Here is a 24857-nt window from a genome sequence, read left to right as displayed (position 1 = left end):
ATTAAGATAATAATTTACTTTAATTGAATTAATTAGGATCCCTAGTAATTGGAAGATACTTTAGATTAATTTAGGTTCTTAGATTATTAAAATTGAAATTTAAGACAATTAATGTGGTAATGAGAGAGTTAGAAAGTAGATAGGGGATTAGGACTTTAGAACACTCTTTTCTTAATTGACTTTAGTTGTTTGTAGATTGAAAGTTATTTTAATTGATCACTTTAATTTTTTCATTTTAATTATTTTAAAATCAATCTCTAATTTTATTAGCTTAACATGAATGAATTTGAAAATTTAATGCCTAATCACTATTTTAATTAATTCCTTGAGGGATCGACCTTGATTTACTACTAGCTTCAATTGCAACCCTTACATTTATAGTGTCTCTTAATTTTTATAAGCATTAAGTTTTTAGCGCCATTACCGGAGAATTCAAACAATTGGTGATTAGTATTAAAGAATCTTCAGTAGTTCTTGATTAAGCATTTTATTTTCTTTTTCTTTTGAGTTGTTATTTTTCTTAGTTTGCTTTGATTTTCTTAGTTTGAATTGATAGAGCATTAGTAGCTTAAGTTTAGGTCTTGTAAATATCATGTTCAAGTTATTTGTGTTCTTATTCCTCTTTTGACTTGTGATAGTGTTCTTTATGTTTGAAAAAAAGAAAAAAGTTTAAAAAATGGATTTCAAGTGAAACTCAAGTGACTTTAATATTGAGAAAGAAATGTATTCTTTATCTTCAATACAAGATGAATTGATTTCTTGTAGGAATTATTTAAATGAAAGGAGGCAATGTAATATGCTTTTAAATGCTAGTTATACTCCATGTGTTGATTCTTCTCAATATTATGGTTTTTCTTGCGTTTATTGTGGACAAAGTCATTCTGGTAAGTATTGTCACTTTAACAAAGCTCTAACTTTAACGGGTGATGATTTCACTAAGAGTAAAACTTATTTTGATAATTATTTCAGTCTTAGTTGGAGTCTAAAGAAACATAAATCTTGAAATCATCATTTAGATTATCATTCAAATGAAATAACCCTACCTTTTTACTCTTATCCACATGTTAAGGAAACTGCCTTAGAGCGTAAGGAGGAGTCTTGCTTAGAAAGATTATTTGAAGACTTTATGGATTCATTAAGGAAACTTTTAAATTCACAAAAGGACTTGGCCACTAGCGTTGAGTCAAGTGCTAAAAATATTAGAGTCTATATGAGCCAGATGTTAGAAGATATTGAAAAGATAAAGCAACAAAACACTTGCCATCATATTTCTCTATTGATCTTTGATGAAGATTATTATGAGAAAGCTGAGGATAGAAAATTGTATGAGAATATAGATAATGTAGAAAATGATAATAACTTGAAACTAATTTGTAGGAGAGTAGTAGATGTCAAGAAGAGATACTAGCTGTGGAGCCTAGTCTTTGTGATTTTGATGTTAAGCTTGATGAGAGATCCCAATACTTATTGCACATGACCCTCTTGTTAAAATTTTAAATCTTACTGATGAGAGTTAAGTGGATTTTGTTAGGTTCTCTAAATTTTTAAAAGATCCTCTTTTTAATTGTTAGGATGTGCCTTTTAAGCTGTCTTTAAAATTAATGAATGCTTGTACTTTAAGATTGCTAATAAGTAAGGAAGTAGATGTAATTAATATGAATGAAAAACTTTTACATTTAAAACCTTATTGCTTGAAAACAAATGAAGACAAGATGGTTGTGTTGAGAAGTCTAGCTAAAGACTATAAACATAGTACCTTTTGGGAGGTAACCCAAGTGTTTGGTTTTTGACATTTTAGTTACTTTCATATTTATGTTAGTTATAGTAGTTTTCATGTGTTTTGTAGGTTTTTGTATCCCCTAGAGTGTGACTTTTCTGGTAACTAAGACTAACATCATGGAAGAAAGTTGTTTGAGTGCATAAGAGGGAGTATCTTTACTTTTTGCATATAGTTGTTGACATTTTATTGCTACATTGCTGATATACCACTGATATCTTGCTAATATGGATTATTTTTGTACTATGATTGATGATTTGGGTATTATTTAGTGTATGGCTGTTTAATTATGTTGTTCCTTCAAGCTTGTAAGATGTTAAAGTTGTGTGATCATGGTTGGTTCTAAAAAAAAGTTTGATTTAATCTGAAGTGTAAAGCTGATGCAAAGTTTTGATTTTAGGAGAGAGTATGATTTCACATGTTTTATGGTTTTGATGAGTGTTGTGATGCATATTTGGTTACGTCATGAGTTTGTAAATGTTTTAGCATAAGGAAATAAGGTTTCAAGGTGTTTTGAAGGGATAAAATTGATATAGGTGCATTCTTGCTAATGTTGATAAATTCTGTAATTTTGTATCTGGTGCCATGGCACCTCTCATTGAGTGCCGTGGCACTTATAACAACAAGTGCATCAGGCATTCAAAGCATTAGTTATTGTTTAGAGAAATGTTTTGCTGAGCTTCGAGCTTATCTCTTATCAATTACCCTTATGACATCTTTCAATGCCCCTTCTGCTTGACAAATTTATCGCAAGAAAGTCATCTATCACAAAATACTCTTTGAGATCTTTTTAGGGGAGTATTAGTTTATTTCTCCCCTTTATCTTGTTTAATTGTTCTTATGGTATTCATATTGTAGACAATGTATTATTTAGTATAAGGGAGGGTGAAATTAACTTTGTATTACCTTGTTTGTCCTTAATTTGTCCTCAAATTTTTGTGTTCTCATGTCAGTATATCTTTGATTAATTGTGTATCTTTAATTTTTGTAATATTAGTGTTTTTAGTCTTTTTTTGTACATATTTGTTGTTAGTTATTTAAAAAAAATTGTGTATCTTGTGTTTTTGATTTACTTGTGAATGTTGTCAAGACTAATTGTACTTGAACTTGAGGGTATTAAGTTAGATTGAAATTCTATTTTACCTTTCCATTAAATGTTTGCAATTAGGTAAAGAATTAGGCTTATATAACTTAATTTAGGGAGTCTAAAAAGCTTGTGAGAAAATTGAGCCTAAATTTTTAATTCTTTTAAAAAAGAATTTACTTTTTGTGATTCCATCTCTAAAACTTCTCTTAAATCTCTTTTAAGACTTAAAATATTCTTTTGTATGCACAAAGATGATTTAGGCATTCATTTTTAAAGCTAGTTTGGCCAAATGACTATCCTTTTTACATTTAATTCCTTGTTTATCCTTTGAACTTTAGCCTTTCCTTTAAAAAATGAATAATTTTATAGCCCTTTTTTTGAATTAAAATATCCTTTTATATTTTATTCCTTTTAATCACTTTATTTAGTGCTAAGTGGGGCAACTAGTGAAGGAATTGAAAAAAAAATTGATGAAAAGGAAAAGAAAAGAAGTTCATGTTTGTTTAAAAAGTAATGAATATGCAAATGCTTTGTAAGAGTTGAGAAAAATAGAAAAAAAATGATGAAGATGAAAAGAAAGAGAAAGAAAGAAGAGAAGAAACAAACACTGGATGCATATAAAAAAATTGATGATGAAAAAAAAGTGTAAGAAGAATAATGGATTAGTTGATCAATCGAAGAAGATAATAACTCATATTCCTTAGGATCTATTTCATGATTCTCAGCACTAATTGAAGTTGGTTTCTTTTGTCCTATACCTATTTCATTCCATCATCCTACCTTATACATTACAACCCTTAATAAAGCCCTTTTGATTTGTGTATGCATTAGGATAATAGAGTGGAAATGGAGATGAGAAACAACCTTATTGTAGATGGACTATAATAGGTAAAATTGAGTGAAACACAAGTCATTAAACACATTAAATGTAGAGTGCAAACAATTAATCAATGAGGGACAACCTATTGTGATTTATCATTGCCTAGTTAGTTACCTTGTTGCTCACAATTTTTTTAAAAGGGTAGAAGTGATTCCTTTAAAGACTAAATGCTTGAAGGTTTAAATTACTTTAGACTTGACAATTTTTTCAATCTTTGTGTTTAGTTAGTTCTTTTATTTTTAGTTGTTTTCAAAAATCTTAAGGATAAGATTTGATTCAAGTGTGGAGGTGTGATGACTCCCTATTTTGTGTTATTATTGACATGTTTTTTATTATATTTTTGGAGTCACTAATGAAAAAGAAAAACATTTTCTTGCTTTTATAAAGAAAAATTAATTAAGTGCCTCATATGGATTTATTTTAATATTTTTTAAAAAAATTATTTAAAATGATGAAACTTGAAGTAAGTAAAGATTCTACTTATATTTATTAATTATGAATAGGTGGGCATGACAACATCAAAACAAGAAAGAAAAAGGAGACAAGAAAAATGTGCTTCTCAATCCAAGACATAAAAGCAAAAGTTCTTAGGCACTGTCAAAATTTTCAAAATTGCTTACTGGTGCCATGGCACCACTGAAGGAGTGCCATGGCACCAGACGAAAATGCAGCAATGCACAGTTTCATTTTCTGTGTGAATTAACCTATATAACTCATTTAGACTAGAAGAGGCATCTTTTAGCTGCTGCAACTTGAGAAAACCTTAGAGAGTAAAAAGAGAAGTATTGAAGCTTAAGATCAAAAAGAAGTGGAGCAAATATTCATTCTACCTCAGTTTTCAGTGTTTTCTCTTCTTGTCCTTTATGCTGATAGTTTAAAATCTTTTTTGTGTTGTTTTTATGTTCATGTCATCTATGTGTAGCTGAATCTTCTTGTTCTAAAGGACTATAAATCTATTTATGTAAATAACCTTAAATTTACCTTTTAGTTGTTGAGAAATGAAGTTTTGATTACTTGTTCTTAAGCTATTTTGTTCTTGTTTAGTCATTGGCCACCACTAGGTGAGATTTGGGCATTTGGGTTAAACCTTGAAAAAGGAGACTCAACTTGGACCTTAAGAACTAATAGCCTAGGATTAGTTTAACTAATTTACTATTAGAACAAGAATGTATCTAATGGACTTAGGTAATCCTCATGAGTTAGAGTCTCTAATGCAATTAATTAACTAAGGTAATAATATGCTTTAATTAAATTAAGATTGTTAGTAATCGGAAGATAATTTAGATTAATTTAGATTCTTAAATTATCAAAACTAAATTTTAAGACAATTAATGTGGTAATGAGAGGGTTCGAAAGTAAGTAAGGGATTAAGACTCTAGAACATTCTTTTCTTAATCACTTTTAATATCTCCATTTTAATTGTTCTAAAATCAATCTCTAGTTTTATTAGCTTAACATGAATGAATTTGGAAATTTCATGCCTAATTGCCATTTTAATTAATTCTTTGAGGGATCAACCTTGATTTACCACTAACTTCAATTGTAACCCGTATACTTGTGGTGTCTCTTAATTTTTGTAAGCATCATGTGGCTTATTGTGTTTAGAGGGTATAATGGAAAAATAATAAGTTTTGGGATGTAGAAGCTTCAATTTTTTATGTTGACAAAAAGTACATTTGAAATTTTTTTCAAATGGACTTTTAGAGAGTTAAAAAAAAAAGATAAAATTTTGTATTACCATATAAGAACATTTTAAGTTGTAAAGGATTCTAAAAAAATTGATTTATAAGAATGTTTTAGAGATAAAACTCAAAACACTCCCTTCCTCATGTATTTTTCCTTCGTCAGTCACATATATGTTGAGAGTGATCTCATGTCCCACTCATGTACCAATGAAAATCTATAGTTTATATTGTGATTTAAACAAAAACAGAGAAGCTATATACAGGCAAATGTATGCACATAGAGGATATTAATTAACATAAAAAAAAGAGTGTATCAAAATTGAAACAACAGTATACCAACTACCAAATACCTCCTTAATTGATGGCTATGATATGATCATTACGAAAGATGACAAACTTGCAAGTCAGAAATGGCGACTAAGAATGACTCCACATTCTATTTCCATTAGCCATAAAACAAAGTCAAATTGTAAAAATTAACTTCCCATTATTGAAGACTGTAATTGATGGAATGGTAATATTACTATAATTATAAAATAAAGTCAAGTGGTGTCTAAAGAAGATAGAAGGACAATATAATTGCAAGAATGGTGATATTACTATACAAAGCAATTTCATACCATATAATTTCCAAAAATATATTCATTCAAATACTTTGTGAAAAGGGACTAATGGCTACAAAAATAAATGAGACCTACTCATACTTGTTATTGCCTTTTATTATTGTGCTTCATGATAGACTGTAAAATATTTTAGTCACACAATTTGGATTCTAAAGGTAAACTAATTATATTAAAATATATAAAAGTTCATTCATTCAAATCCCATTTGACGACAGAAAAAAGGATTTCAAGAAACTCTCAATGCAATATAATCTCATATTCTATCAGATCATATATGTTACCATGTAAAAAAAATTCTAATTTACAAGATACCTTTATGCTTAATATGGCTTTACTTTGTTTAGCAATGGAAGCTTTTTATAAGAAGATATTTTATGTAAGTAAACTTCTTGAGTGGAATGATCTGAGAAACCACTCTAAACATGTCATTGTATCCAGTATCTTAAATGGAGGTATCTTTGAACATATATGTTAGATGTCAACTAGCATCTAAAATATTATCATGCATTAAAATAAGAATACCCTAAAATTGCCTCTTGAAATAAGCGGTAAAATAACGGCACAAAATATTATCAAATATTGAAATAATGCAAGTCCTCCAATCACTATTACTTGCAAGTCATAAATGTCTATTGTGATAGATTCCACATTCTAGCACCTCCCAAACTTAATTTCTACTAAAGAAGCAATTGACAAACTCTTAAAAAGAGCTAAAACAAAAAAAAGAAAGAAAAGCAAAACATGTCTTTGATCTTTAAAATCATCTTTTTACTTCTCATATGCTCTTCCAATACAAAATCCTAAGAACCCTTGGGGCAGTTATATAATGAAAACATAAAAATATCCTCTGAAACTAAATTATCTATTAATATTGATAACCTATTAGTAGAATTAATGCCTGAAACTCCCTCAAGTGGCTTTATTTTTGCCTCATATGGTAAAGGGCAAGACCAAGTTTATGGTCTATCTCAACGTAAGCAAGATGTGAACGAATAAGACTACTCTATTTGTATACAAGATGTGGCAAAACAAATTAGAAAGAGATGTTTAGACCAAGCTGATGTAAGAATTTAGTATGATTACTGCATTTTAAGGTATAGTAATGAGAACTTTATAGGAATAGTTGATACATCTTTCAGTATATTCTATTGGAATGTTGAGAATGTAAATGATACTAAAGCTTTCAATAAAGAACTGGGATCTCTGATAGATGAGATTAAAGTAGAAGCTGTAATGGCTAAAAACAAAGGGCTTGGGAAAGGGAAGGCCAAGTTATCTTCATTCGTGACACTTTATGCATTGGTTCAATGTGCAGGAGACTTGTCTAATATATCTTGTACTCAGTGCTTAGCTATTGTAGAGAGCAACTTTGCCACCTTTTGCAAAAGTCATAAAAGATGTAAAGTGTTGTATAGTTCTTGCTATGTCCGATATGAGCTCTATCCCTTCTTTTTCCCTCTTGATTCTAACATCAAAGAGCTCAACAAAATTGAAATGGCCATCGTTTATCTATGAATGTTTTAATAACACTCTTAATTGCCATGTTATGTTATCTGTTTCAGCATGAAAATCCTACAATCTCAAAAGTATATGTAAAGATTGAAGGCTTAATAGTTGTTGTTCACCAGTTTATTGGAAGGTCTTTTTAGAAACAACAATAAAATGGTAAAGCTCAACAATACTGAAATGGCCATTGTTTATCCACAAAAGTTTCAATAACATTCTTAATTTCCATATTATGTTATATGTTTTAGCATGAAAATTTGAAAATTAGAAGTATATGCAGAGATTGTAGGCTTTGTAGTTGTTTATTACTTCATTGATAGGTTGATAGGTCTTTTCAGAAAGTGTTGTGAATGACTCAGTGATAGAGATAGATAAAATAAACTCCAATGAAAATTTTGAATGAACCAGTTCAGATGGCTGTATATGTCTGTGTGACTTGTGTGAGATTATTTCACTTAGATTTAGCATCAGATTAATTAAAGCTTTTTAACTCCTATGAAGGTTCAATCAAAACACTAATTTAGTTAGCATACAAGTCAGGTGGAAATCATAATTCTCATATATCTTTCAAAAGTGTGTAGTTTGTAGGAGAATTATGCATAAGTTTCTTATAACAGAATTAAATACTTGTTATTTTACTCTACTAAGTTGTCAATGAACCTTATGGTAATTAATAGGATATTGAGGGATCTTAAAGCAATTTTGTCATTATTAATTACTAGTTTTGTTCTTAGATTTTTTTTTCTAAAATAAAAACTAAAATTTGATTTGTCACATGTGTTCTTTAAATAATAGATATCACATCAAAGTATAAAAATTTTTTATGTGAGAATCAAGTGTTTCTCATATGATATGTAATTGAAATTTCAAAATATATACTCACTAAATGATATTTTACAATTTTAGATCAAGTGGCTCTATCTTCAAAAATAAAAATGTAAATTTAATCTATAATAATGAAATAAAACTTAAAAACAATATGAAATTTAACGTGGAAAACCCTCTAATGTTGAGGAAAAAACCTCAAGACAACTCTGCTAAAGTTTCATTATTTCAAATTAATTACATTGTCCTCCACACTTATAAGTCATAATACAAAAGGTATAACAATTATAATGTTCTTAAATATTACAATTCTAACTAAAGCAGTAATTTTTCTTGGACTTTTCACACTCAAAAGACCATATCTTTTCTTCAGCCACAAAAAAAGGGACCATATCATTTATTACTTCTCTATGTAACTTGGCTCGCTCTATGCCTCTCCTTTGAAATAATAAAAATTGACCTCTTTTTTCTTGTGAGTTTTCAGCTTGAGTGATAGGACCACTCTTTTCAATTTTTTCCTTGCAAACCACATGAAATTTGATATTTACATATATCAATTCCTCACTTTGCAAAAAAAAATCCACATACAAAATTTGTTTTAAAGGCTACAAAAGTAAGCTGGTAAATACAATTAAGTGATCATCGTACTCCCAAAAATGAACGTGTATATGTGTGTGTATCAAGTGCTCTAGTACCTTGTTATAATGATTCAGTGATCAGAGCATCCACAGCAGTCTTCATCCATCTGTGAAATGGAGAGTTGCAACTAACATAGAATTTAAAAAAGAAATGGAGTTTAATAGAGACTCAAACAAGGAAATTAAAATAGCAAACAAAACCCCCTTCCTTTTTACAGCAAGCAAACACAACATCAAAGAGGAAGTTAATAATTTACTTGCTTGTGCTTTAAAATATAAATTTTAATAGATTATTGTAATTGAAAAAGAATCAATATTTTTCATGATACAGACATAAACCCTTTGACACAAATATTAGAAACATCTTTGGAAATATCTGTAAAAATACATTGTCTTTTTCATTTTACTTCAAATCCTAACGCATTTCTCTTTAAATCCTATCTTCCTCGTTGTAGTTGAAAAATTGAACTCGAGTCTATCATATTCATAAAGCTTTAAACAAGATCCATTTTCACAACAAAACTCAAGCTTCCCAATCATTTCTTGTGCTTCAAATAATTAATGAAAACCTTCAAGGACTATAGTTAAATTATATCAGTCTACCCTATATAAATGCTCTTTAGTGTGGACTGTAGAAAAATAGGCTTAGCTAAAATGCCCTTCAACCTATTAGCTAAAACCCTAAAGATCACATTGTAAGAATAATTAATCAAGCATATAGGTAGAAAGTGACTTACCTCTTCAAGCTGATAAATCTTCAAGATGAACACAATATTAGTCTAATTTATTTGTTGTAGAGAAACACTTTCCTCCAGCAAAGATTTAACCATTTCAAACACCTTTTCACCTAATATTTCCCAAGTAGATTGATAAAAATCACATAAAAACCCTTCCAGTCCTTATGCTTTTGAGTCTCCCATAAAAAACATGAATCCTTTCACCTTCTCAAAAAGTCATTTTCCTGCATAACAGCATCCACTCTACTGACATTCTTCTCTACATAATTCAGCACTCTACTAGTGATGTTAGGATAGGAGAGAAAGGTAAGATAGATTAAAGCAGAGAAGAACAAAGAGGGAATAGAGAGAATCAAAACACTGAATCATTCAAGCCATAATCTGAGTTATAAAGTAAGTAGTATTTATAGGCTCAACATCCCAACTACCCTAACAGTTATTTCTTGTTATTCCCTAACTAACTTTATAACTCCTATTTTTTTCACTTATGTAATTATTATTATACAACACAATATGCATGAAAAATAATAGAAATGTTCTAGAGTACATTTTTTTTTACCCTAGATATGTTATAAATACTCTAGAATATTGCTTGCCAAGTTATAAAAGAATAGATTATAGTACTATAAACTTTATATGTATATTCCCAAAACTAAGTTTGAACTTAAAGCTTTAAAAACATGAAGAAAGTAAAATAGAAAACCTAATATAAGGAGCAAAAGAAGTTAATTGCAGACACACCTATAAAATTGATCCTAACTAGTTTAAAGGCCAAAGAAGTAAGGTGGAAAATAAAATTAACCAAGAAGTACTCAAGTACCTTGCTCATGAGTGATGAATTGGAGCATGTCAGAGTAGGCTTCTTCTATTTGTATAATAGATTGACTGCAACCAAAAAGAATTTGAAAATGAAATAGAAGTCAAAATTTTTAAAGCATTCTGATTAAATATTCATACATGATGAAGGTGAAAAAACTATGTCTTTATTATTTTTTCCCTAAAAGCCAGTTACGCACATTTCTTTGTAAGAAACAAAATCTTTTGTGTAATAGTTATGAGCCTACGATTGAATACCTTTAGATGGATGCCAGGAAGAATCATATCTGATAGCCATTAATCCATATGCTAGGGATGTGAGAAATTTTGGGCCATTCTGAACCTCTTCCTCTCTCACATTTTTGCAATAAAAGTAGATCTCCATTCAATTGCAGTGATTGTAAATTAACAAGGCGTTGTAATCCGTCAGGTAATGATTGCAGATTTTGACAATTATGAATGACGATAAATTGTAGCGATCGGAGATCACAGATCCAGTCAGTTAGAGTCCTGGGATTTTCCGAGAAGAGAATGTTGATTGTTTGGAGAGAACGAAGGCATTGAAGTGCTTGACACAGTGTGCTAAAACCCTCATTAACGCTCCATGGATCAAGGTTATTAATGCCTTGAAAAGTGACTTGTTCAAGTTCAGCAGGTAGATGTTGCATATGACGAAACACACTCACTAAACTTGATAAGCCACCAATAGAAAGATTCTTGAGAGAGGTAAGATTTCGCATCCACCCTTCTGGTAAAGCTTCTACGTCCATATCTTGAAACCCTAAATACTTGAGCTTAGAAAGAGAAGGACATGAATCTTGTGTTGCGGACGATCCACTTATGCTAGCTTTTACAATGTCTAGCAATGGCTTCGTGCTACAATTCTTCAAAACCAAGCGCTCCACGAGACTGAACGTAGGCATGGAACTCAAGTTTGGACAATCTTGAATTATTATATATGAAAGGCAAGGAAATGGAGGCAATGAATGATGCATTTCATTACCGATTACATTATTGACATCTGCTTCCTTTTGCCATCCCCTAAAATTTTCACAATCAGAAAAGTTCATATCCTTCAAAGATGAGAAGAAGCTAGTTCTATGTAATGAGGAACAACCTTCATTATAACATATATATTTCAAATCATCCATGTTCCATATACATAGAGTCTTGAGAGAAACCAATGCTTCCAATGATGGCAAGTATTAACAATTCCCACAACTATAGAGTTTTAAGTCTACAAGATTTGTGAGTGAAGAAAGCCAACTTGGAAATCTCAACCTTGGGTAATCTTCTACTGTCAATTGTTTCAAACTTGGATGAGGACATAACTTTTCTAGAAGTTGTAAGCTATCACTATTTTTTGACTCTATAGCTCTTCCCTAATCAAGTCTCAGAGACTTAAGGTTCTTCTTTGCTTTCAAATTAACATCCTTAAACTCTTCTTCAACTTCCCTTACTAAGTTGAGATTCTCAATAGATAATTCATCTTTAAGATTGAATTCTTTCAGTTCATTCAGTTTTGCATATTTTCTCTCCTTATCAGTATCATTGCCCACTCTGAAATCTGATAAACTTTGCAGGGCATTTAATTTCTCCAGCCCAATTGGCATTCCACATTCAAAGGCCTTACAGTTATTAATACGAAGATGACGTAAGTTGACCAACTTTGGGACACAATCTATGGAAAATCTAAGAGCATAACATCCCATTAGTTTCAGAGTTTGCAAATTGACTAGGTTGCTTACACTGTTGGGCAAGCTAGTTAAATTCTCACAATGAGAGAGATTAAGGTATCTTAAATGCTTCATTTTACCTATTGAGTTAGGCAAATCTTTGATGTTTAGACTATCTGATAGGTTTAGACTCCGCAAGCATTTGAAGTCTAACAAACTAGAGGGATTGATCTCCAGTAGTCTTTGTATTCCAAGGATAGTTCTCAATCTATTTGCATTCAACAAATCTAACAAACAGTTGGAATCACAGTCAAAGGAAACATGCATAGGAGTTGCAACCATTTTTCTCCTCTCATTATATAACTGATAATCAGAGCTTGCAACAGATTGCAAGAGGTCATGTACCAAATTGTGTATTTTAAAGTACTTTATTTCACCAAATTCGTTCATCTCAACATCTTGAAGAAATGACCTCATCAACAAAACACAAACATATTGTTCGCCAACATCTTCTAAACACTGTTTTTCATTTTGACTATCAAGAAAGCCCTGTGCCATCCATAATTCAATCAAGTCATCCTTATCATATCTCCAATTTTTTGCATATAAGGAACAATAAGCAAAGCACTGTCTTAATTCAAAAGACAGTTGATCATAGCTTAGTTTTAATACAGGCATGATTGAATTATTACTTTCATATAGCTTCCAAAAGTCATCATCCAATATAGATTCCCAGTTGTTTTCCTCCATTTTGGATTTTAGCATACTTCCCATAGCTCTTATTGCTAACGGTACTCCTCCACATTTCTCTACAATTTTTTGGCCAATAGGCTCAAGGTTTTGGTTCATTACTCCTTCTTGTCCAATTGTTAAAGTTTTTAACAAAACCCAAGACATATCATTTGTTAGACTTTTCAAAACATATGGGTTTTCTGCACCCATGCATCTTGCTACCATTTGATTACGGGTAGTCACTAAAATCTTACTACCTTCAACACCACACATCAAATACTTTTTCAAATGTAACCACTTTTCCTGATCTTCATTCCAAACGTCATCGAGGACTAGCAAATATCTTTGGCCATTTAAATTCTCTTCAAGTTTATTTTGAAGCAATTGTAATTGTTGGTCATTTACATCTCTACCAATTGATGATTCTAATATTTTTTTAACCAGTGCTTTCACATGGAACTCTTCAGAAGCACACACCCACATTTGCTTATTGAAAAATTTGTTCACTTCAGCATTATTATACACCAGCTGGGCAAGAGCTGTCTTACCTAAGCCGCCCATCCCAACAATGGCAATCACGGAAACACTTTGATTGCTATCAATGTTTAGCAGTAAATCAATGATCTCCTTCTTGCTTTGATCCCTACCAATGATATACTCTTCATTCTTAGAACTAGTTTCCCTCCAGTTACTCTCATTCTGCCTCATTACTAAAACTCTTGAATGCAAATTCAACTTAGAAACATCTTCTGCAACTGCATTAAATCGCTCTCTGATCTTTTTTATCTTGCGAGCAATTTTTAGGCGGAAGGCAATTGGATTTGAGGATGAGAAATAGTCACGTACCTTTCTTTTGCCATCTCTTTTGCGAAGCAAATGTTCAGTTTGTAAATCATCAAGCAAGTCATCTGCGTTGAGAAGAACTTGTTTGAGCCTCCTTATCCATAGCTTGATGAGCTGGTCGTTCTGCTGTTTTCGCTCTGCATCAACAAGCACAGCTTTGATGGCTTCCAGTGTCTCTGAGCCTTTCTATTTCACTGTCGACCCCATAAATCGATGCAATTTCTTTGAAGGCTGATGAAGCTAACCTGTTGATGATACTCACAACCACACCATAAGGAACTTGTTCGGCCATTTTTCTGAGTAAAGGTGCAAATTGTAGTCTGAAAATGGAGAGAGAGAGATGTATCACAGCATGGAGCTTAACATTAGAGAAAAACGACCTCAACCTCAAATTGTTGACTTCTGACAATGGAAATTACGAAGAAAAGTATACACGTTTGCTTTGATGTCCCACTGCATAGATAATTAATATTGTCTAGTGGCATCCATTCTTTATGGTTGATTACTTGATATTCTTCGAAGTCCATCTTCGGTGCTTATGCTAGCTGCAGGTAGCCACCATGGTGCTCATCCTCTGTGAGATTTTTACCATTTTAACTTACCATTTTTTAAACAATAAATTTATTTATTTTTTAATAGGGTAAAAGTTAAGAGATTATTTTCATTTTTAACTCTGCGTCTATTAAAATAAATTTTTTAAAAAATATAAAAATAATTAATATTCAATTTGAATAATTTAGACTTAATCCAAATGATCCAAATTGATATACAGGAGCCAGAACCATATTCTTCCCCGCGCCACGAAACCCCATCATTTGTCAATTGTAGCAATATCCCAAAAAATGCATATTTCATTTAAAGATTTAATAATAATAATAATAATAATAATAATAAAAGGATATGCAGTGGCAGTAACAAGGAAATGCAGGAGAGAGGAAGGGAAGTGTATGAGAAAATGAATGTAATAGAAATGGTTTGAAAAAGTCCACGCGTTTAGTTTTGAATTGACTAATTGTCCTTGAGTAGCTTCCCGGAAATTAATCTGGACCCCCCCCCCCAAATGCATTTATTTTATATTAAATTTAAATTTGATGAATAATCTGAATTGTTTCAATAAGTGTCTCAATTATAATTTTTAAATTTTATCAATATTTAAAAATTATCAAAATATATTTTTTTAAAAAAATTTAAAACAATTTTCATGATTAAAATGCTCTTAATGTATACTGTTCTTTTTAAAAAATTTGATATTTAATACTTTTCTAATACTATATCACAAATTTTTTTATAATTATTCAATTACATCAAACACTTGTTACCATGACACTTGTTACCTTGGCATTTCACATTTGACATTTCACTTTGTTTCTGTAGCGATGATTATGAAGAGACCAAAAGGGCTTAATGGGCTTCGTTGACATGACTGTTGACGACCACTCGGCCCATTAGTTGTTTACACTCTCGAAGCCAGTGTTCTTGGGCAGATTCGAGAGCTGAAGATTACAACAAACCTTTCCGGAGAATTCTGCATTTGGATCGAGGCTTCAGAGTTGAGAACGCTTTTTTAAAGGGTGAAGAATATTAATCGCAAAATGACAAACCTTTATTAATCAAAATTTTTTGGATGAACCCTTTATTAATCAATTTAACAAATCACAGTGAGTATAACAAACCCTGGTACAATGATTTTACAAAAGAAAACATATAATTTATCTATTTATAAGACACTTACAATATATTTTATCAGAATTAAAGAAAATCTTAAAATTTATTAATAATTTTTTAACTTTACCTCTATTAAATATATATATATTAATTTTAAAAAATATTTTTTTCTCTTCAATATTCAATAAAAATCAAATGAAAACATTTGTGATAAAAATTTAATGAAAACTTATAAATAAAATAAAAATACATTTTCTCTTTGTCCTATAAATAACTAAATAGGACCGGAAATAATATAATTAGTGGCCAAGCTAGGAGGGATAGAAGATAATTTAATTTAAAAATTAATTACTATTTTTTAAAAAATAATAATTTAATAACTAAAACTAATAATTATATTAAGACTGAATTTGAAACGATATAAGTAGATAAATAATTTTTTTTTAAATTATGTTGAATCTGTTGACATATCAATGAATCCTTTTTTGAAGGGTATTAAATCAGCTCCAAACTATGGGATGAAACAATGAGAGAATAATACTCTAATAAAATTTTTTACTTTTAATATAATGTTATACTCTCTCTATTTAAAAATATAATGTATTTTTTTACCAAATCTCAATCTTAATAAAGTAATTAGTTGTCTTTAAATTAATATCATCTTTTTATATTTACTTTTATTTAATATGATATTTCACTTTAAAATAAATATAAATTTATTTATTTATTATGGACATTTATAAAAAAAATACATTAATTATAATTTCAAACATGAAAAATATCTTATATTTTTTAAATATTTAACCCTTTAAACAAAAGTTTTACATTTTTTTTAATGGAGAGTGTAGCTCTTTTATACAAATATTGGGATCACCAATTGAATAGGTGATTCACACTAACCGATTTGACTGATACATCCTTTTAGTAAACATCAATGTCTTGAATGAATCAAATTTCTTATACTATTAAAGAAACATGAAGAGTGTTGAAGAATCAAAGATATAAAAGAAAAGTGAAAATTATTGAAGATTCGTAAATGACTTATGAAAACTAATGCACAGGAGGAAAGAGTATTTTGGTATTCTCATTTAAGAAAAATATTTAAATAAATTAGGTACATCATATCATTTATAATCTATTTAATTAAAATATTTCAAGTAATCAAAATAAAATTTTGTGTGATATTTTTAATTGATTTTATTTGTATAACAAAATGTATATTTCATTTCTTATTTTTTTTTGCTATCATTAAAATCAAAATCAATTTATATTTAATATTATCTAATTATCATATTTTTATTATACAGATAATAAATAATATGATACATTCAGTTTATTTAAATATTTGTCCTTATGTAAATACATGCTTTCCCCCTATGGACCGAGGTCTCTCAAAAGATTTATTTCAAAAATTCGGGATTTATGCGCAAACACTTGGGCCTTTGTACCCTGTGCCCAATCGTCCCATTCATTTATGAGCTATGCGACCTTTGAAAAGGGAAAATGTAAATAAGGTATTGCTTGTGGATGTGGTGGCGAATCCATAATTTGGTGGTCCAGTTTGCAAGCGACACATCAGTTCATTAATACTTTGGAGGCATTCTAGAAAGAGAAAGAAAGAAAAGGACACCGATTAGTTTGAAGATAGGACGTATATAATGCTGGTTCCTTTAATCCAATGTGACTGAGACTCAGTAATAACGACTCAGGATTCATTTTTTTTTATTTTTTCAATACTTTGTCAATTTTGTAATCACTATTACATCATCGTGATGTCACCCATATAGGCTAAAAAATATTGCACTTAAAAAAAGTTACATTTATTATGCTAGGAAAATTAAACAAAATGAGACTTATAATTACAGATTAATAAAATATTGCCAATTACTAATCAATATTCCATGAGTGTATTTTTTCAAGCATTTGTTATTCAAAAGAAAAGACACTTTAAGGAATGTTACTATGTATGCTATGTAAAGAATTGCAAAACTGCCCATGTTTCTAAGCCCTTGAACATATATGGACTTAGATAAATTTTTTATATTGTACCGAACATCATTTGAAAAATATTTTGTTTTTAATTTCTGTCTCAATTATTTAACTTTTTTCCAAAAAAATATTTTTAAATGTACCGTATATTCTACTAGAAATCTTATCTGTGATAAAGCAAAGAGAAAGACAATTTGAATTTGTATAATCAACAGAGTTGTCTAATTTAATGGTGATTAGGTTAAAAAAAAAAAAGCCCATTTTAAAATACTAGCACATCAACAATGATTGAGTCAACTCAAAAAGCTAATTCCTTTTAGTCAGAATCAAATGTTTGAGCTTGCAAGTTGCAAGTGAAAAAAAAAATTGTATTAAGAAGAATCTCTTATTATTGGCTTGACATTACTTAAATTTAATTTAATAATACTGAGTATCATATATGTGTATATTTATTATTGACATATAGACTTAAAAGAAATTGAATGACTATCAAGCACTGGTTATGATCTAGTGAAGGAATAAATTCCTCTTAACTAGAAAGACTTTGAGTTCGATTCTTGAACATGCAAAAATGATTAAATTTATCGTAGGTATGCCTCTAAAAAGATACTCACAAACAACTAAGTGGATTAGTTTAGCTCAAAACTTGAGATATCGGGTTAGAGAAAAAAATAGAAGAAGAACAGGTGAATGAGGAGAACAACTTTTTCACTCTCCTTTTGTTCGTTTGGGCCCTACACAAAAGAGGCTTTTATCGTATTGAAGCATCTTAAATTATTGCCTTCACTTGTCTGTCACGCTGTATTATTACCTATCACTACAAGTCTACTACTACTAACGTTTTGAACGTGGTGCACTGATTCCTAATTAATGATTTCGTGCTGGATCGCATTACACGACACCATGAAAATAAAATAAAATTATACGTAAGAATTGTAAAATATTTGAAGCATGCACGTTCTGAATTAATCAGATCATAGAATAAAAGTGTAGATCTACCAATGACAATGATTGTACCTAATTATTTAATTACAGGGATAAGCAAGATAAAGTAATTAAAAAAACAAAGTCACTCTTCCCAAATGAAGTATTTCAATATACACATACCCAGCAAACAAATTAAAACTTTTTAAGCATATTTCAATGTATATACTCTACAATCGTTGTAGAGAAGATGCAATTAATTAAGTTCTTAGGAGGTAATTCTTGTTCATTTTTGAGGTCAATGTATATAAGATGAATTAATTAAGCGTTGTTGTTTCTGCGTTTTCTGGTGAAGAAGACGATCCAAGTGATGACTTCGAGCAACAAGGCAATGACAGCCAGAGCAGCAATGGCTGCCACGTAAGCAATCTTCCATCTTCTGTGAGGGCTCAAGATGTTGAATCCTCCGAATATGTTAATGATTCCAAGGATGATGGTAATATATCCAATACCATGATGATACATATTCCACCAAGTTCTGTATTTGTGCTCCTTCTTTGGTCTCAAGAACAATGCAAAAACCTGTAATTTTATTTTTTTATCGTCACACTCAATAAAGATGCTCAATACATATCATACCATTATAATCACATATTACAGCATCAAACTTATAACAAGTCACATTATTCATAACTTACAAGCTGCATGTTAGAAATACACATGCATGCTTGTATTAATAATAATGTGCCATACAATGTTACAACAAGCACAAGCCTAATGGGTCTTTCGATCAATAAAAAGACGTCATATCCTAATTTAAAGACTTAACTTAAGTTTATGAGTTTTTTTCTTTAATTTATATTAATTATTTTTTTAATCTAAATATTAATTATTAAACTCTACTTTATGTATATAATGTACAGAACTTCTTACATTATCTTAAATTCACCTACGTTTACACAACCTAATAGATATGAAACTCATAGCATACAACTACTGCTTTATCTTACTAAATAGGATCAGCTACGTGTGAGTACCAGTATAACAGTATGACTTATTTATATATATTTATTACCTGTAATGTTGCGAGACAGAAAAGGGCAATTCCAATATTGCGATGGCCAGAATGGTGAATGCCATGAGATTCACTTCCTAGCTTAAGCCCAATGGCCCACCCCGAGACTCCAATGGCGTATCCTGAAACTTGACAGAACACATGCAGATAGAACCATGCAGGGTCCAATGACGGAAACACCCTCATGTATCTTGCTATTATCACTCCCAATGGGAACAGAAACCCCCAGCTCACTGCATTTAGCACTCCATGAATCTGCCATTTGTTCATTAATATTCATTGTAACGTCAGCCTTCATTAATCATAATAATCAATTAATAAAAACTGAAGGTTAATTATTTTAATTAATTAAATTACATTCTTTTGCTGTGTTCTTGAATCGGCCCCGCCACTGATGCTGGAACTCTGGCCTGACTTCAAGTTCAACACGCCCTTGGAATCCAGATTCGCCGGAGCAAATTCATGAGAGTCAAGTCCTCCGTCGGTGACTGAGGGCCCCACCTGCCACACCTGGTTCACCGTCTCTGCATTTTCCGGCAGCTTCACCTTCGCCAAAATGCTCAACATCGCCCCGCCGGATAACTCCTCTGCCTTCAAGTCCCACACGTCGAACGACAGCTTCCCGGGGACTACCGAACTGTAAGAGCTAATGTTATAAGTCTTCGCCGTCACTACGCCCTCGTTTTTGAACGCCACCAGAGCCTGCGCTCCGGCCATGCCAGTCCCGGTCGGGTTTATCGCCCAAGAAACCCACCCGCCAGGCTTCGCCGGAGCCGCGACAAAGGCGATGGAAAGAGAAGAGTTGGAAGAATCAAGGGTCCAATGGAGGTAGGAGTTTAACACAGGAAGGTCAACGCAATTCGAATAAACTTTGTTATCGGAGAACTTCTGGGAGGTGCATGTGAGTGAAGTCGCCGGAGAAGGCAGCGACACCAGAAGTGAGAGGCCCAGAAAGAGAGGAATAGTAATGGAACGTGGCAGAGACATCGTCGTCGTCGTCGAGAGAGACTAGCTAGAGACAAGACAACTTGGGTACGTGTTCGTGTGTTTTTTTATCTTTCTGACGTATTTATCTAAGGTGGAGATTAAACAAAAAGCGAAAGACACGCCAATAAATCTGGGGAAATATGTATTGGAGAGAAACAAATGTGTTGGAAGAACGTTAAGCTTTTCTGCTTCGAAAGGAAATCGGACCGAAACTTTCTCCAGATTTAGGAAATGTTCGGTTTATTTTTCTATTTGGAACCGAAGCATTGTTTTGTCTGGTTTTTTTTTTACTTTTAGGAGTTAATTACAACGCCTTTCATAGTTCCATCTGATTTGCTTGTTTCTCAAAGAAGAAAAACTTAGGTCGATTTTTTTAATAAAAATATGAATTTTAGAATCAAATATTCACCATTTACAATTCAATGAAAAATATTGCAGTACTCCTTGAGGGATCTAGATCCTCTCTGCGGATCCAGTTTGGCACAAGACAATCTAGATTTGATATGATTTTATTTTTATATTTTTAATTAATTATTATTTTGATAGGTGCATAATTTAAAATAAAAATAATTTTATAATTGTCACTTGGTAAAAAATGATTTTTTTATAAAAAATTGAATGTTAAAAACTTTAAACATGAACTGTTAAAATTAGTTTTGGATGGTCTAAATAAGAATCTAATTACAACTTACAACATGTCAAAGTTCAATAATTAAGCTACAATTGAGTCAAAATTATAGAGATTAAATAATTAATTTTTTTATTGATAATATTTAACGTGCAAAATTTAAATTGAAAAGTCATATTCTACTATGGTAAAGAAACATAGGTCATTGTAACATAGGACATCTTTACATGTCTTCATATATTTTAATTTCTCTCTTTAATCATCGGCGATATACTTGAAAAAATTTATTTCAGATGCAATAACCATAAAGGTTGGATAAATTCTTATCATAATCTCAATTTTGAGATGAGAGATATTCAACAGGTTATATTAGTTGTGTGAGATTTATTGTATTGGATTTATTTAAGTTTGAGTTAAGCAGTCTAAATCTTTTTTTTTGTATTTAATATGAATTATTATTCATATTTTAATGGATAAAATTATTTTATTTGATATTCCCTGTTAAAAATAAAAAAAAAATTATTGACAATATTAAATTTAAATAACTCAAACTTGAAGTAACCGTTTCCTTTTCTTGTTTTTTTTTTTTGTTTTGGTCCTATATTTTTTGCGAGCACGTCTAACGTAAACCTTCTAGTTCGCAGTTAGAATTTTTTTTTTTTTTCAAAGTCAATGTGAGAAAAAAGTGTCTGGTAAAAAAAAAAAAAACCTTATAAGAAAAAAGTACTTACAAAGAGCAGGCAAATAAATAAATAAATAAAGTGAGCAGGAGCTATCCAACGGCGAGCACATCCCGTGCTCATCGCACGCTTTAAATTTTGTTTTTCGGTACATGAGCATGTTTTAATTTTGTCAATCTTTATCGTTCATTTTAAATTAATTATTTAATATTTTATTATTAAAATAAAAATTCATAAAAAATATGAAAACCTTTATATTAAATCTATATTATACAAAGTATATTTAAATAATTAATTTATAAAAATTATAAAAATTTTAATATTAAATTGAATTGTTTAGGTTATATATATATGATCCAAAGTATATCTAAATAATCAATTTATAAAAAATATAAAAATTTTAATATTAAATTAGATAGTCTGAATCAAATCTGCACTAGCCAGATTGATTACAAATAAATATATTAAAAAATTATAAGTTTTATTTTAATAAATATAAAATAAAGATAAAAAGTTTTAAATCTGGACATTACAAATCTCATCAAATGAAATAAGTAATATGGTATTCATCTCTTGCTGAGCCCACAAGACAATCCATATTTAATATTAAAATTTTTATATTTTTTTATAAATTTTTATTTTAATAATATAATATTAAAAATAATTAAAAAAATAAAATTAAAATGAACGGCAGAGATCGCATGATGATAAAATCAAGTGAGATGATGAGCACGAAATGTGAATGCCTATCCAACGGACATGAATTAAAATAAGTTAATAATGGATCAATCTCATAACGCCATGCATACCCTTTGCTCATAGTCATCTTAGGTTCAATATATGGTAACCTATGTGCCCCTATTATCTCGTGGAAAGGCCTTAGGCACGATGATCATTTTTCACCTTATCTTTATATTTTAGCTGCAAATATGCTTTGTGCTTTGTTATCTTAATATGAGGAGCGGTAAATACAGGACCTTGAGCCAATTAGGACAAATTTTTAAAAATTCCACCTAATCGTTGTGGATTGTTTGAAGTTGAGTGGGGGCACTTGCCCACCCTCACTAACACCTGCATTTGCCACTGATTATGAGGAAGTGGATTTGGTAAAGGAAATAAAAATATGCACACTAGCCTGTCTAGTCTCATTTACTTTTTGAAGACGATTCCTTATTTTTCTTTGAGGCTAATTATTTTTTTGTTATTAAAGATGTCTTTGCTTCTTATTGCAAATGGTCTGGACAGTCAATCACTGCAAGGAAGTCTTCACTTATTTGTAGTCCGAATGTGTCTTCAGGCATCAAAAATGTAATGTCTACTGACTTGGGAGTCACTCTCCCTGATGAACTTGAGAAGTATCTTGGAACTTGCTTGGGTTGATATAAAAACAAGTAAATTTGTCATTTATTCCCAAGTGTTGAATTCAGTTAAAAGTAGAACCAACTCTTGGAGATGCAATCTTCCGTCTCAAGCTTTAAGGTTGACATTGAATTGGTCATATCTGCCTCTTGTATTTATGTCCTTTCATGTGTTAAGCTTCCCAAGTCCATTTACAATGCAATAGATACCCTCAATTTGAAGTTCTTATGGGGTAACATCGATCAAACAAGGAAACTCCATCTGAAAGTAAAAAGACTTTGTTCTCTCTTGTAAATCAAGGGGGTTTGGGTCTTTGATCAACTGCTTTAATGAACAAATCTCTTTTGGAGAATTGTGTCAGGTGACAATCACTCAATCCTTGGCTTGACCTTCAAACTTAAGTTTGTTAATCTCAATTCTCAATCTAGCCTTATAACTCTTATTGGATGTGGAAAGGGATATATATATGTCCTTTGCTGATCTCATCCTCCCAAAACTCTCTTGGCAAGTTGGCTTCGGTCATAATATTTCTCTACATCATTAGTTATGGTACGAGTCAAACTCTCTTACTCTTTTGACTAACCAAAATACTTGACACTACTCCTCTTACTGTAAATGACCTACTTCTTAATCCATCTGTGGGTTGGTCTGGGAAGCTAGGAATGGAACAAGCAGCTTATTGCTTCAATTTATGATCATAGTATTTCTAAGTTAATCTTCAAAATACCATTACCCTTCACTCAATCACATATAAGATAGTTTGGTTTATTTGTAGCACAAGTTCTAGAGATATTCTGTTAACAAAGGCCATGATTCCTCTCTTCCAGTCATAATAATGATTCTATTCTCTTGAAATTTTCATATTGGAAAGAGTTTTGGAAACTGCCTTTGCCTTTCAAACACACATTATTTGTGTGGAAAATTCTAAATAAGGCTCTCCCAACTATTGATATCTTAAGAGAGCATCACCTTGATAACAACAATCTATGCACTTTTGGTTGTGACAATAAAGAAACACTTGATTACCTTTTTGCTAGCTACGGGTTGACTAGAGCTGTATGGTATGGATCAATACCACATACTTTCAAGATTCTTCTATTGTTAACTAGTTGCTCCGGTTAAGGATAGTGACTTTGATGAGATGAAACAAATCTTTGTTCTCCTTGGCATGGTTTGGTTCCAACGTAACAACAACATTTTCCATGGTGTTCAACCAGATGAAGAGAAGTTTTTGAAAGAATTTGAAGCCAATGCCATATTATTACAAATATTTGGAAATGAAATCTGTCATCGATTCCTAATTTTGGGCCTCTTATGTATTCTCCTGACAATTATTTAGAGGTTGGGTCTATCTGGATGTACAAACACAAGCAGCGGAAGCAGGTATTTGCTAAGTGTTTATCTGCCAAATGCTTTTTCACTTCTATGTCTAAGATATCATGTGGGTTACTAATCATTGTTATGATTATGGGCTGTCTTTGGATCTTGTGCACATAAACTGTGCTCGAAAAGATTTATATCTGCTAGATTTATAAGGTAGCAATTCTGCCAATGTTATTGTCCAAGATATTCAAGTCTTATAGGCTAAAATTTACGAGTTAGGCATTCAAATGTGGTTTTTGATGAGATGTTTTTTTATGTATATAGTTTTTCTCTTTGGTTTTTCAATTCCACTTTAAAGTTTTTTTTTTAGTTCTACTTTTAAAGTTATAACATTTTATTGTA

At 30.8% G+C, this 24857-nt stretch overlaps 3 protein-coding genes and 1 pseudogene across 3 annotated transcripts; 1 reads left to right on the top strand and 3 right to left on the bottom strand.

The window, feature by feature from the left end:
- The first annotated feature begins 6793 nt into the window (after positions 1-6793).
- LOC129288332 (cysteine-rich repeat secretory protein 55-like) lies at positions 6794-7567 on the top strand (annotated as a pseudogene).
- Positions 7568-10855: 3288 nt separating this feature from the next.
- LOC129288331 (putative disease resistance protein RGA3) lies at positions 10856-11725 on the bottom strand. Its single transcript, XM_054924851.1, has one exon. It carries the CDS (start codon positions 11723-11725, stop codon positions 10856-10858), a length of 870 nt encoding a protein of 289 aa, XP_054780826.1.
- A 231-nt stretch (positions 11726-11956) lies between these two features.
- LOC129288330 (putative disease resistance protein RGA1) lies at positions 11957-14637 on the bottom strand. Its single transcript, XM_054924850.1, has 3 exons — positions 14596-14637; positions 14071-14145; positions 11957-14011 (listed from the first exon to the last, which is right to left on the bottom strand). Exons 1-3 carry the CDS (start codon positions 14635-14637, stop codon positions 11957-11959), a joined length of 2172 nt encoding a protein of 723 aa, XP_054780825.1.
- Positions 14638-18519: 3882 nt separating this feature from the next.
- Positions 18520-20537, bottom strand: LOC129287556 (cytochrome b561 and DOMON domain-containing protein At3g25290-like). Its single transcript, XM_054923761.1, has 3 exons — positions 19836-20537; positions 19479-19733; positions 18520-18985 (listed from the first exon to the last, which is right to left on the bottom strand). The coding sequence occupies exons 1-3, from the start codon at positions 20463-20465 to the stop codon at positions 18725-18727; spliced, it is 1146 nt and encodes a 381-aa protein (XP_054779736.1). The 5' UTR covers positions 20466-20537; the 3' UTR covers positions 18520-18724.
- Positions 20538-24857: the final 4320 nt, after the last annotated feature.

The sequence above is a fragment of the Prosopis cineraria genome, unplaced genomic scaffold (genome assembly GCF_029017545.1).
Source record: "Prosopis cineraria cultivar Desert tree isolate PC_DT_omini unplaced genomic scaffold, ASM2901754v1 PC12, whole genome shotgun sequence".
Taxonomy (NCBI): domain Eukaryota; kingdom Viridiplantae; phylum Streptophyta; class Magnoliopsida; order Fabales; family Fabaceae; genus Prosopis; species Prosopis cineraria.
This window is presented reverse-complemented; position numbering and strand designations above follow the sequence as displayed.

Bases quoted from the DNA above. Each gene is read 5' to 3' on its own strand.
- LOC129288331 (XM_054924851.1), bottom strand. From the start codon at position 11,725: ATGGATGATTTGAAATATATATGTTATAATGAAGGTTGTTCCTCATTA.
- LOC129288330 (XM_054924850.1), bottom strand. From the start codon at position 14,637: ATGGGGTTTCGTGGCGCGGGGAAGAATATGGTTCTGGCTCCT. The intron at 14,146-14,595 runs GTATATCAATTT...CTCCATTTTCAG, and splicing joins AGAATATGGTTCTGGCTCCT to ACTACAATTTGCACCTTTAC. The intron at 14,012-14,070 runs GTTAGCTTCATC...ACAGTGAAATAG, and splicing joins GTTGTGAGTATCATCAACAG to AAAGGCTCAGAGACACTGGA.
- LOC129287556 (XM_054923761.1), bottom strand. From the start codon at position 20,465: ATGTCTCTGCCACGTTCCATTACTATTCCTCTCTTTCTGGGCCTCTCA. The intron at 19,734-19,835 runs GTAATTTAATTA...AACAAATGGCAG, and splicing joins CAAGAACACAGCAAAAGAAT to ATTCATGGAGTGCTAAATGC. The intron at 18,986-19,478 runs GTAATAAATATA...ATAAAATTACAG, and splicing joins TCTGTCTCGCAACATTACAG to GTTTTTGCATTGTTCTTGAG.